At 42.4% G+C, this 14,451-nt stretch overlaps 1 protein-coding gene across 1 annotated transcript; it reads right to left on the minus strand.

The window, feature by feature from the left end:
* Positions 1-6,498: 6,498 nt before the first annotated feature.
* On the minus strand, positions 6,499-14,370 carry cyp51 (cytochrome P450, family 51). Its single transcript, XM_079749001.1, has 10 exons — positions 14,049-14,370; positions 13,800-13,898; positions 13,519-13,695; positions 12,476-12,602; positions 12,057-12,231; positions 11,467-11,586; positions 10,697-10,892; positions 8,873-8,968; positions 8,312-8,480; positions 6,499-7,562 (listed from the first exon to the last, which is right to left on the minus strand). Exons 1-10 carry the CDS (start codon positions 14,202-14,204, stop codon positions 7,384-7,386), a joined length of 1,494 nt encoding a protein of 497 aa, XP_079605127.1. The 5' UTR covers positions 14,205-14,370; the 3' UTR covers positions 6,499-7,383.
* Between the last annotated feature and the right edge of the window lie 81 nt (positions 14,371-14,451).

Raw genomic sequence — 14,451 nt, forward strand, 5'->3', positions numbered from 1 at the left:
GACCTACATAAACCTTCCTGCAATGTAAGTCATATGTATTATTACAATGTATGTTGTATTGTTATAAAATTACTGCAATGTAAGCCATATGTAACATCTTACCACAGGTTTCTAACTATGCATGCATTCTTATTCAATTGAAAGGAAGCATCCTGAGTGGGTGAGATGCTCTTGGTCTTCATCTGTCTACAAATAGCCTATTCCTGCAACTACATAGAATGTTGAGTAAGTCATCTGTCTTTTCCTTTTCAATAGATGTATTTGTGTCAATCAATATTCTAATGTAAGCCTATTATCAATCTCATGAAGTGAATTTTCCTACCAGGTCTTGGGGAGCCAATCTTGCTGCATGTAATTGGTGCATGACGATGGAAAGGAGCGGATTTACCACTGCTATTAGTTGTGTCACCAATATGACCTCTACCTCTGGTAGTAATGTTACCAGCGACAACATCAACTGGGACTTATGCTGCCTATGCCAACAAGAAGCTAATGAACCACTGCAAACACCCAAAGAGGAAGGATGTTTATCATTAGAAAGGGATCTAAAAGCTTTCTTCAATGTTGCTATTGTTCTCCCTTCTTCTGTGAATGTAACTATTGATCAGTTGAATAATATATCAGGTATCGCAGAAACACTAAAAACACATGAGAAGCAGATGCAAGAATTTTCCTGCATCTTGCACATGCTGGGGCCAATGGCCATAAAAAGGCGTTTGTCCGGACTGTCAACAGCGATGTTGTCATCCTTGGCCTCCGCTTCTTCAACACACTCGGCCTCACAGAGCTCTGGATCGGCTTTGCAGGTGGAAAAAAACATAGGGACATTCATGCTCATGAAATCAGCAAGAATCTTGGTCCCCAGAAGTCACTGGCCTTACCAATCTACCACGCTTTAACAGGCTGTGACACAACCTCAGCATTCCTGGGCCATGGGAAAAAGAGTACATGGGCAGCTTGGGAGGCAAAACCAGATCTCACAGAATCCTTGGTTACCCTCACCTCGCACCCTGAACAGATCAACAATGACGTCCATGGCCAAAGACTGGAGCGTATGGTTGTCATCATGTACAGCAAGAGCTGTGGTTCCAGCCGCGTAGATGAAGCTACACATCACCTTTTCTCGAAGGGTACCAAGACTCTCAAGAACCTGCCTCCCTACCAAGCTGCACTGATTCAGCACATTAAAAGAGCACTGCTGCAGGCCAGCTTCTACTGGAATCAGGCAACTGCTGTCCAGCAAGATATCCCAGAGTTCAATTCATGGGGATGGTATCGGGACTCTACGAGCAAGACTTGGGAACCTTACTGGACTAATCTCGGAGACGCCAGCCTGCACCATTCTCCTCCACTGTGGCTGCAAGAAAGCATGTACAGGGCACTGCAAGTGCTGTAAAGCCGGAGTTCGTTGGACTTCTATATGTGCATGTGAGGGTGCTTGTACAAACAATGATGGTAGAGACGATGAGTGATCTGGTGATTGTGAGTGATGATGTTAATTCGTTTGAGAGACCATGAGAATTCACTGTTGTTTTTTTTGTTATTGCTGTTTTTTTGTTATGCTAAGCAAACCTTTTTGGACTAATTTACTATATTATTCTTTTAATAATTTGACATAATATAAATATTGCCTTGCAATAATAGTTGTGTCTTATTCTTTTCTATTTGATTACACTTTGAATGTATTCACCTGTGAATACTGTCACCTTTTATGAGGAAATTAATCAACACTGAGAATAACCTTCAAAGTTGTGGTAAAAAAGGATTTTCAACCACAGTCTTGAAAGAATACAGGTTACAGACTTACACAAGCATAAATATAAATATAACCGCAAGCGGTGATTAACGGGTTCCGAGCAAAATTAAAAGTCAAGAACACACTAATGGAAGATATATAAATATGATCTATAATTATGAAGGAAAGATGTTCAACTTAATGCAATACTGTGCCTCGGCTTTCAGATGAGCTGCAGAGCAATGGTTCAGCTGGTTCATAATGTTCTAATCGGGATTCAAACACTCAAACTAAGGATCACCTGTACAAGGCATTATCCCATTGAGCCATTTATAAACCTGAACAACAGCCTCATTCACATGGTAAAAATGTCTATTGACAAGCACACAACATCCAGAAAACTCCAAGCACACATTTTAATTAAGGGGAATTAAGGGCTTCTTATAGCATGTACCTGAAAAATCGTTGAAATTCTGGGGAAATTAAACATTTGTAGTCAATAACACTAACGGAAGAAAGATAAAAATGACAGTTAATTATGAAGGAAAAATGGTTAACGAAGAAGTTCCCCTTAATGCCATACTGTGTCTTGGCAGTCAGATTCTTGGAAACTAATGAGCCGTAATTTTGATTGCCTGATGAATTTCAGGTGCTGGTTCAATGTTGTGTTTCTTAAATGAGTGGCATTGACAGAATGTCATGTTCAGCTTGTTCATAATGCTCTAATCAGGATTCAAACTCTCAACCTAAGGATCACCAGTACAAGGCATTATCCCATTGAGCCACTGAAACTCCTGAACCGCATGAAGCCTCATTCACACGGTGAAAATGTCTATTGATAAGCCCACAACATCAAGAAAACTCCAAGCACACATTTCACAAGAGAATTAAGGGCTTTCTTAAAAGAGTGCAGATCTGAAAATTTGCACTATTAACGGTATCGACCTAATGATAGCCGTATGGTATTTATACAATAACAAAATAGTCATATTGGCAAAATGGGTTGAGACTGTGGACGTTTGACTTTTCTATGAAATTGTGGGAAAAGTAAACATTTTTAGAGCAGAAGAACAGGGTGAAAACGATGCATCTGATTTTAGAGATTAATATGATGAAAGAATTTTAATTCCAAGTCAATCTGGTAAGGAGAAATAAGGCTAGTTCATAATGTTTTTAAATAGCGCCACCTTTGGGTGCAGTACCACAATTTGGGTTTTTGGGTAGTGGGGGGTATTGGTATCCACCTAATAATAGTCGTATGTTTTTTTTATACAATAAAAAAATGGTCATATAAGAAAAATGGGCTAACTGCTCCAACTTCATTGGCCAATATTTCTCAAATGGAACTAAATAAAACAAATTCTGTTTGATGATTTTTGTTAGGCTTGGTCTAAAGATTTCATGTGGCGATTTTAGTGAATTTTTGATAATTTTGGAGCCTGTGAATATTTTTATCATGTTTGGCTTTAATATGAAATTGTGGGAAAGAAAAGTAAACATTTATAGGGTTTTATAGATGCATCTAATTCTAGAGATTAATATGAAATAATTTTGAGTCCAGGTCAATCTGGTGAGGAGAAATAAACCTAATTCATGATTATTTACAATAGGACCACCTTTGGGTGCAGTACCACAAATTTGGGTTAATGGGTAGTGGGGGTTATTGGTAACCATACTTGAAAATTTCAAGAGTTTTCGACTTACGGTATAGGCTGCAGCATGACTTTTACAGAATTTGAGGGAAGAAAAACCTGTTACAGAAGCAATAGGGGACCCCTAAATATGCCAATGGACTTCCTGTGGTCAATAAACATAAAATAGACACTACATCCTCATTTGTAGCGCATTTGGTTTACATTTTTTAGCCTAAACCCTTTTTCAGACAGCGGCCATATCGAATTTAGGGAATTTGGGGGGTCCTGATATAACCAATCATAAATGTAAGTATTCCAATGGGTTTCCTATGGTCAAAAAAGGTAAAATAGACATCAAGTTTGTATATGTATCTCATCTGGTTCAAAAGCTATGGACAAATCCCTTTCAGGCGGCGGCCGTATTGGATTTGGCAGCCATCTTGGTCTCAGGGGCCATTTGCTCGGGCGCCCAGGCTAAATCATTTCAGTATGCCCTCAGCTACATCTGTGCCAAATTTAGTGCATGTAGTTGCGCCAACAATGGGGTGTAAGGCCCCATACTACAGCCTAAACTGCTTTTTTGGACAGCGGTCATATTGAAATTGAAGGAATTAGGGGTCCAGATGCACCACGTCATAAATATTAACATTCCTATGTGTTTCCCATCACCAATAAAGCTGAAAAAATATAAAGTTTGCATTTGTTACTCATGTGGTTCAAAAGTTATGGCCGGAACCCTTTTCAGGGAGCGGCCATATTGGATTTGGCTGCCATCTTGGCTCCAAGGGTCACTGGCTCCGGCGCCCTAGCTAAATCATTTCAGTATGACCTGAGCTACATCTGTTCCAAATGTGGCGCTTTTAGATTAATTTGCGCGAAAATGTTCTTAATTCCCCCCCTAAGGATAATAGTTTGTTTATAAATTAGTAAAATAGCAAAATACACCCTTGTGACAATCAAGGTGTCACACAGCCAAGATCGTTGATTCTCATACTCGGTTTAAACTCTCATAGCCTATAGGGTTTAAACCCTGTCGTGTTAATGTATACATACCAGCAGCTGAAGACGCAGCAGCCGGAGACGAAGGTCTGTTTCTTCTCGAGATGGGGGCCGAGCAGCTGATAGTCTGACTGATCTTGAATTCTACCCATCTTCTTTTAGACATCCTGCTCGCCTCGATCACCGGCCCGACCAGTGAGCACTTTGTTGTGCGCGCAATCCACTAATGGCGAGGCCCCACCGGACGCGTTGCCAACGCGATGTCCATCGCATAGAAACCTACCAACTGCACCCCAATAGATTGAGCGCTGCGCCATTCGAAAGTTTAGCCGCATGAAATATTCATGTTCCACGGGGAGTACTATGTCAGGAGTACTGTTGTACCCGGGTTTCTCAAATAGCAACTCTAAGTAGAACACCTTCCCCCCAGTCATTATAATTGTCTAAACGACAACGCGTGTGTGTGTGTGTGTGTGTGTGTGTGTGTGTGTGTGTGTGTGTGCGTGCGTGCGTGAGTGAGACTGCACCTGCAACAATAGTGCTGCTTAATATTTTGACAGGCTGAGCCTACAATACATCTGTTGTTGTTTGACTATTGAGCCATTTAGGAACTTGCAGGGACTTCAGATACATCACCATCAAGAGCAGGTCGTGTGAGATCTTGCTGATAGCTCATGGTTATAAGTGGTGTGAAATGCATTCATCCTTAATGACCACTAGCCCTTCTATTCCTCTCATTTTGAGTTCAATGAGTTGTGATGCTGTGTTGTAAATATTATTTGTTGTTTAGGGAAAAGGGTGAATGGGTGTTGGAAATTAATTTGTTGGGACTATACTGAACTAATTCATATATCTGTTTTATGCTCGCTATTGCCATGCTATCTAACATTTTCTCATTGGCAACAGAAGTATATTAATTTAACTTGATGTGTAATGCATAGTTGGATTTATCACTAGGATTTGTTCAAGAAAAGAATCATGATAATGACAACAGCCGACAAAATAAGACATGCATGTTGCCTTTAAAACAAGATGCTAGTTTTATAACTACCTACCTTATCTTGTCTTACATAACTAGAACCACCATCAGATCATTTTTACCGCAGTTATAATCCCATGTTCTATGTTTCATGGTGTATGGGTCGATGGTTGGAGTACTTTGATTCGTGTGTCCATAAACATTGAGCCAGCTGAAGAGTACTTGAGGCCTACTTGTAGCCTATGAGTGTTCCAGTGTTGTTTTACACCAGCCCTCCTCTTCTCTGTGCAATGTTCTGTTACCTTACACACCACAAGCACAGCATACCATCTCAAAACATACACAATACATAAGCATACACAATATACAATGAAAACATACCAATATACCAAAACTAATTATATTTGAGTAACACTTGCAGACTACAAAATCGCATTGTCAATCGGGTTCCAATTCTGACAATGAGGATTATTTTTTGGGGTGTTTGTTGTTTTGTTGAACTATTGTGTATCTCCAATACATATGCCGTGAATAATAATGATACTAATAATTGAAAATGGTATACTATTCATTTATTATTCTGTTCAGTATGGAGATCGGTTTGACCAAGCGTCTCGGGCAATCGAACCTTGAAGTAGTGGAGCGAATATCCGTTTCAATATGGAGGATATCACTAAGCATCATTAAATATTCATGCATGGGGCCCAGTGCATCAAGAGGAGAGGGGATGCACTCCCTCCACCACATGCCAGATTGGACACTACAGCAAGAGAGTCATCTGGCAAACGAGCTGGTCCACATGAATTAACTAGGGGGAAGGGCGATCGTGTGTCTATTTATTTTTATGAGTATTCTTTATTCTAAATCTTTTGGTTTTAGTGTTAGGATTTCATTTTCGGCTTTCGATTTAGGGTAATGTTTTTGTTTTGGTTCTTATGTATATTATACACACAAAGAAAATGTAAAACCACAGACTACTGATGTGTTTCTCCGACTTGAACTTCGCAGAGAGCAGGAGTAGGCTACAACATGTTGATGGAACTCTTCTGTGTCGCCAAATCACATTCCACAGGAAAAATCAACTCAGTGCAGAACAGAAAAGCCCAACCAGAACAAACAGCCTTAGTCTTTGTGGTAGGGTGTGTGTTTATTTGAACAGAAACATAGGTAGATAACGGTACACTTAACGATCATAGAATAAAGTGTTTTTCACTTGGGACAAGTGAAATCCATCGAGGCACTACTTGGACTCCCATAAACATGTTGAGGCTTTAGAGGGCAGCATACCTCGGAAGAAGTAGGCGAGACTGAAGTCCTTTGCAGACCAACTTGTTCTATGCTAAACGCGGTTTTGATTTGGTCACGTAACATTCCATTAGTTAAGGCAAGTGGGGTCGCCATGGAGACGGGAAATCTGACATGCGATTGTGGGAATGAATCTTAATAAATCAGGGAGCCTGGATTTTTGGAATAATCACACACAATGTTCGCATGGACGTCATCTGCTGAGAAGTGGTCATTCTTGTAGATCAAAGAAGTGGCGAAAAACTATTCTGCGAAGTATCATTTTGTTCTTACAACTCGCCCAAACATATTCTCTGCAAGTAGTGTGTTGATAGCTGTACTCATTCATAAGTAGTTCAACTTGGGTTTCCTTCCACAGAGAATTTCATAAATGCTCGACAATGACGGTGGATGAATCAGAAGAGAGATTTCATAAGATCATAGAAAAAATGAAGCTGTCCAGCTCGCAGAACCGCCTAAGAAAGGTTCCAAATGACATCATTACATTTTCCATGTTGAAACATTCCCATAAGGAATAAGACTAGTCAGTGCCACAGCAGTGTAAAACTTCAGTCATGCTTCTAAAAGCACCCCACCCTAGGCCCGACAACGGGGAATAACTCCCCGGAAATGCAACGCGTTCGTCGACATTCTCTGAACAAAAACCCCAACGGGCTTTGCATTAAAAAATAAACGGAGATGTCTGTGGTGTCCTCCCTGAACCCCCCTCCAGCCCCCCCTCTCTGAGCCCCTCAGTGCGCCCGGCTGCGGTATCTGATGACGGGGTTGTGTGGCGTGTGGATCATGGTGGTGAAGTTGATGGTGGGGAAGTAGCCGTCCACCAGGTCAAACTCATACTGGCGCATCATGGTCGACAGGATGGTCTTCAGCTGCACGTACGCAAAGTTTTCACCGATGCAGCGATGGCGACCTGGAACCAATGGACATTGTTAACATTATCAATGTTGATATTAAGAGCTTGGTGGCCAGCACGTAGGTGACACGCCTAGGATCAACCCGGGTCTGATTCTATTTCCTATGCCAAATGTCATTCCCCATCGCCCTAAAATAGCAGAGTTTCTTCTGGTTTGACTGAAACAGAATTTATATCTTCCCAATATCAGCTCATTTTTAAAACTCTGGGTAACACTTTATGATAATGTTCCGTCATGAGTCGTTTGTAAGCCTTTAGTCAATGATGAAATAACTATCAACAAAACCTGAATATATATTTGTAGAAGATGAATTAAGTTCTCAGCCGACCAGCCTTCCCAGTGGACTGTACCAACTGGTAGGCTGATCTATCCACTATACATCTGGGTGGACACTCCCACTTGGATTGTCACTAGAGGGTAGATCTTGCCTTCAGGTGTAATGGCTAATCAACATCACAGCATTTTGGTAAAATAGGGGTTATTTTATCTACAATGTATAATCATGTTTTGTTAATGCTTAGTTCAACATTAACTTAAGGCTTATTAATTACTTGTAACTGAACTTTATAATAAAGTGTCACCAAACTCTGAATTTTATTTACATTCGTTAGCAAAGGCCATGGGCCCAATTCAACTAGCGGCCATCTTGGTTCCATAATTCCACATTCAGTCCCCCCACCCGGCTAGCATTTAGAACCAAGATGGCCGCTTGGTGAATAATGTCAGACAGACGTTAATTCCTCACCGGCACCGAAGGGCACGTAGGCAAACTTCTCGCCGCTGGCGGCGCTCTCGCTGAGGAAGCGGTCGGGGCTGAACTGGTCGCGCTCCGTCCACGTGTCGGGCAGCCTCTGGTTGACGGTAGGGGAGACACACACCTGGTGGCCCGCCGGGATGGTGTAGCCCGCCACACTCTGGACACACCCACAGCACAGGTTAGTGAAGTCATGATGAACTGGTGTCGGGTTTAACTTGAGTAACAGAGATTAATGCCGCTGAATTTTAGTAACACTTGTGCGTTGAATTCGTTTGTGTCACAAATAGGTCAATTCAGTTGGGATTTAGTACCATAAGTGAATTCAATTGAATTTAGGTTGGATAAGTGAATTAAATTGAATTTTACTTACATAGGCAAATTCATTGAAAAAAAGTAAGACGATGAATTTAATTGTATTTTAGTAAAAAAAAAATATGCAACACTCTTCTTCTGTTTTTACTCTTCCTTTCTGGCTCCACCATCAACTGTATGTTTTGTGGTTCTCGACCTCATCTTTCAGTATAAAAGGTATCATCTGAGCGGCGGTACCTGTGGTGAGCGAGCCATCCGCATCATGGTCATAATGGGGGGGCGGAGCCTCAGGGTCTCCTTTACACAGCGGTCCAACAGGCCAAGGTCCTTCAGCTGTAGGTAGGAACCCGGGCACGACATTAACACATCAATACGCTTTGAGCACAAAGTTAAACCTGTTAAACCTAGGGAAGACACACCAGACTGGCCCAAACATAAGGGCTGCGTCACAGTACTCAGAGATCTGTCTGTGCCGAATTTGGGCTGTCAGGGACCTACGCAAAGCATCCCCCCCTTCTCTGCCTTTCATTTTGGCCGGCAGACACAAGTATAACATTTACCCTCATGGCGAAATCAAAACGATGTGTTCGCAGTTGGTTGGCTACACTAGCCGCATTACAGCTGTACATCGGAAGGACTTTGCTGCCCCCTTGTGGACAAGTACAGGTGGAAGCGTTTACGCTGGCAGCTCTGCGGGCATTAGGGATTGACAAAACGATTATTTTCCGGGAATAAGTTCTTTCAGTTCCGTTCACTATTACGATTCGTTCGTTTGATTCTTTTGATTGATTAAGTAAGATGTTCGTTACATCATTTGGCAGGGAATCGGAAATGATGGAATACATTCTAATCAGTGTTATATAATATCGTTTTTAATGTAATATTATATAGACTAAATGTAAAATTATTTAGACTTCGTTCAAGAATCGAGATATACATTGCGCATTCAAATATGTGTTTTTTTTCCCAATTATTCAGTTGTAACAAAATAACGGACTATGGCGTTTTGATTGTGTATCGGAAGCTTGCGCAATTCAAAGATGTCAATGGTACAACTCGACTCAACATTCTCACTTAATATCAGTCATACGATACGACTTTATTAATCCCCCGTAGGGGAAATTAGTTAAACCCTAACCCTAGTTAGCCATGATACGACTTTATACAAAGCAACAGGCGCGTCGTTAGACCTGGGCATTCGAGGCTATAGCCCCGGATCTTTTGGGAATAGCCCTGGATCGCTGTGCCGTCAAAAAAATAAATAAAATAATAATAATAATAATAATAATAATAATAATGATGAAAATAGCCCCGTAGAGTATACTTCTTTGTGGTTGCATTACCAGCAGCCATAGATGCAACATTGTAGCCAGTGAAAACCGCAAAATTCTGACGAGTCCATATATGGGCAGATTTAGGATAATTTCTTGCTAAATGTTGCAAATTCATCGTCGGTATTCTATCTTCTCTATGCATAGCGCATCTCGTCGATAATGCTGTTTCGTTCTGCCAGCCTTTTAGTGAGATCAGAGAGTGTTGAGAATGACAGTAATAAAATATCTTTTGTAAGATGGATATAAGAAGAGAGACCCGCAGTGAATTCAACCCGGTCCACACTTACCGTAAAACTTCAATAGCCTGGGCTTTTATTTGTTTCAATCACTGAACTTTCGAACAAAACTCTTGCTCAGCAAAGATGGGAAATACTATCAAATGTATAATTTAAACCAGTATGAATATTAGTAACCTAGGTTGCCTGGTAAGTAGGTGGTAGGTAGGCCTGCCCCGACGTGAGTCAGACATAACGATTGGTCTTTCCTTTTCTTCTAAAACTATGTTACAATTGCATATTTCATCAGCCCGATTTTCTAATTTTCTCGGGGATAAACCCCCGAACCCCCCTTTTAAAATGACTCTTACTTCTGGGCTTTAGCCCCGAACGTTTTCAATTGCTAGCGACGCTCATGCAAAGCAACATAAAAAGGATAATTTTACAAAAGTCGAGAGCACTCTGAACTCTGCCCCAGTTTAGGGGTGATGGACCGGGGGGTTGGGGGCTACCTGGTCGAACTCCAGTGGGGGCAGGTCATCTCCGCACACAGCCTTCTGCTCAGCGTAACAGCGCTCCTGTAGCTCCTTGTCCCGGGCCAGGAAGAAGGTCATCCAGGCACTGGTGGTGGAGGAGGTGTGCTGGCCCGCCAACAGCAGACCAATCAGCAAGCCTGATATCTCATCGTCGCTCAGGGTGTGGCCGTCTCTGCAGAATAAAACGAAATTAAATTCAGAAGAAGTTACAGCATGTGTGCTAAGAGGGGCGAGGAGTTTCACCGAAAAGAGTCAAAACGCCAAATACAACTGTGTTACCCTGGCTCCCAAATAAATACAATTAAATAAATAATTTAAAAAAGGGTATTCATGCTACTTCTTGACAAACACTTACTTATTGATGATGAATTACCATAATTAGTGTTACATTAATTAAAATAACATATACCACTTTAGGTACATCAATTAAGCATGTTGTTTTTAACACCTGAAACCTTTTTCTTAATAAAGTATTTATTGCGGTATGAACAACAAAAGAGAGAGAGAGAGAGAGAGAGAGAGAGAGAGAGAGAGAACTATTTTGTCATTTTTAGCTCTAGTGTTTGATTTAGATTAGAAGGCACTTAGTTAAGATGCACAGTCTTCAATTGCACATAACAATAAAAAAAGTTTTTTAGAAACTTGGTAGCGTGGAACTTTTTAAAGCATTTTGCAGTTCCAATATTGATTTGATAACATCAATATGGAAAGATGAGTTAACAAATTAATCCCTAGCGTGGTTTTACTTGTAGGTTGCGTCGATGAGGGTCTGCAGGAAGTCATCGCCCTTCTCACTGGAGTTCCTGCGTTTCTGGATGGCCTTGAAGAACATGCTCTTGATCTCCCTGTGAGCCCGGTCCCTCTTCCTGCACAACCACAACATAGGCATCCATTTGATCAGTTTACCTCACCTCCTGCGTGCACTTGACTGTGACATTGGTTACCGCTACATACTTAGATTCAATGTTAATTGTTTTGAATGGGACCCATTTCCTGTAAACTTGACAGCATAGGCCGGCATTTTACGACATTTTTAGGTCATATAACCTGTTTTGATATGCAGGACATAGGCTGCAATTGTATTCGTATAGTCCTGTCACCTAGCGGTTACTTTGCTAGACTTAAGATATATAACAACATGCCTGTGACAATCATCAACAGTATAGGCAACATCAAGTTTTAATATTTAGTGACTTTAAGAGGACTTGAGGCCCCCCCCCATGCTTTTAATTCACCTCAACATAAAAAAAAAAATATCAAGGCCCTTAGTGATCCAGTTAAAACGACCATGCTAGAGCCAACCCTGGTCCAGGTGCTACAGCCAGCGGCCCTCTACCTGAAGCTGGGCAGGGGCAGCCAGCTGGGCAGCAGCCAGGCCTCGTGGCTGAAGCCCCCGTCCAGGTCGCAGTACAGCTGGGCCACCTTCTCATCCAGCATGCTGCGGATCTCCTTCCCATGGAGACAGCTGCTGGCCGTCAGGATGATCAGCTCAGACAGGGCTACAAATAGGTCTGGAGAGAGAGAGGTAGGGGGGAGAGAGAGAGAGGGGGGGAGAGAGAGAGGGAGAGAGAAAAAGGAAGAGAAGTTTGGTTTAAGATGGTGTGTGTGTGTGTGTGTGTGTGTGTGTGTGTGTGTGTGTGTGTGTGTGTGTGTGTGTGTGTGTGTGTGTGTGTGTGTGTGTGTGTGTGTGTGTGTGTGTGTGTGTGTGTGTGTGTGTGTGTGTTTGTGTGCGTGAGAGAGGGTAAACCACTGTACTTGTCTCTCCGCTGTCTCCCCATCTCTTCATGTACTCCACGGTCTCATCCTCGATGAGAGACACGTGTTTTTTGAACTGGGCAATGTTCAGACCCGTCTTTAACATCTTTTTTTGTTCCAGAAAGATCTGCAAGGTTACAACAAAAAAGTTTACAATTAAGTAAAAGTGATGCGTTATAACCCTTATATAAGACTACACTAGTTGTTGCTTAAAAAAAAATAATTAATTAATTAATTAATTAATTAATAGATATAGAGACAGAGACAGATAGAGAGAGAGGGTGTGATGACGCGGCTATTGGCGCGTCCTCACGCGTCCGTATTGAGGCCGCACCGGGGCATTTATCTTGCATGCAAGAGTAAGCGAGAGTAATCAAGTTTCTGCATTATGTTTGGGATTTGATGTATTATGCGATTGTGGGGCGGGTTTGCGTATTGAGTGGTAAAAAAAAACAACTGCTCCCCGCCGTTGTCAGTTGTGCGTTCCATGCGGCTTCTAAGAAGCGCGCGCCCGGCTGGGGACAGCTATATGGCGCGGGGGCGTGCGCGAGTGACGCCGTTGCGTCTCTGTGGAATCAATTATCTTTATTTGAACATGTACTTTGTAAGTAGTGGCGTGTGTCCACGCAAAAAGAATAACTAAGGTCTGATGTAGTTTAATTTATTATAGGTACGTTTGTTTTGACCAGTTTGATGCATATTTAGTTGATTGATATGTAAACATCCCCGGCGATATTTCATGGATTGGTATGTACCAATCTCGGGTGACCTGACGAGCAGATATAAGGGAGGCGTGTGAGTCCCGAGGGGAGAGGCTAGAAGGTGGAAGCTACGCCATGTGCTACCTGTGTATTCTCAGTTGTATGAAAGAAAAAATGGATTAAAGTGGATTCGAAGTAATTTTTTCTTCACTGCTGCCTTTTTGTGCTGAACTTAAGACCCTCGACATTCTACCCTTTGACAGAGGGGGAGAAAGGGCAAGAGACAGAAAGAGAGGGACAGAGAGAAAAAAAAATTGCTTGGTTGAGGTCCATTTGACTTACGGGGTTGGGGACATCGTAGGCCACCCCCTTGCCAAACACCGGGGTGGTGATCTTGGAGTAAACGTCCTCGGCGCTCAGGTCCTCGTTCTTGCTGTTGAACATCAGAGACGCGGCGTCGCTTCCCAGCAGGAAGGTGAACGTCTTCCCCACCATGGTGAAACTAACCACGGACCCGTACTGGGGACAGACGAGAAACATAATCCAGTGGGTTAATGACAGAGTCCCCTTCAGAATAGGTGACGGGAAAACGAATTGCCATGGCCTCGAAACGGTGCACTTACTTTTTCATATGCCTTTTCAAGGAACTCAATCGGGCTTTTGCCGAAGGCCACCGCTTGTCCCAGGAACGGAATACGAGAGGGGATGTAAGGTGGGTATTTCTGAAAACAACATTAATAAAAAAGATCATTGAGTCGAGCTTCTGAAAAGGACCATTGCACGGTGCATATTACACAGCAGGAGTCACCATGAATACGTGGTTTCCACATGCTTGAGTTTTTTTTTCCGAAGTTCTCCAACCTCCAACTCACCACATTAGGGTCGGAAGTCGACTGCTGCAGCATCATCTTAGAAAGGTATCCTACAGCCAGGGTGATCACCGAGACAGCCAGGAACACCGACGTCAAGTTGTCGCTCATCTTCCCCACGGTGTCCCCAAACAACATCTGATACAAAGGAGCAGCCATAGCGATTCCGTCGGACCGGTTTTCCCCCCACACTCCAATGCAACGAAATATTTGCTTATGTCTCAGGATAACATCAAAGCCACGTTAAGCTAGCCTTCAAATGCAAGTTCCAAGCCACCACAGCACAGTTCGTATTGTTACCCTGGGATGTATACCTGTCAAGAGATCCTGCCCCCGCCTGACTATGCGAGCCGTTTGATTGGCTGTTGGCGGCGTGTCGGTCAAAGAACCGCCGCCCGTCGCACCC

This window comes from Pollachius pollachius, assembly GCF_949987615.1.
Source record: "Pollachius pollachius genome assembly, chromosome: 13".
Classification (NCBI taxonomy): Eukaryota; Metazoa; Chordata; class Actinopteri; order Gadiformes; family Gadidae; genus Pollachius; species Pollachius pollachius.

Bases quoted from the DNA above. Each gene is read 5' to 3' on its own strand.
- cyp51 (XM_079749001.1), bottom strand. From the start codon at position 14,204: ATGGCTGCTCCTTTGTATCAGATGTTGTTTGGGGACACCGTGGGGAAG. The intron at 10,893-11,466 runs GTAAAACCACGC...TTTATTCTGCAG, and splicing joins CTCATCGACGCAACCTACAA to AGACGGCCACACCCTGAGCG. The intron at 8,481-8,872 runs GTACCGCCGCTC...GGGTGTGTCCAG, and splicing joins GGATGGCTCGCTCACCACAG to AGTGTGGCGGGCTACACCAT.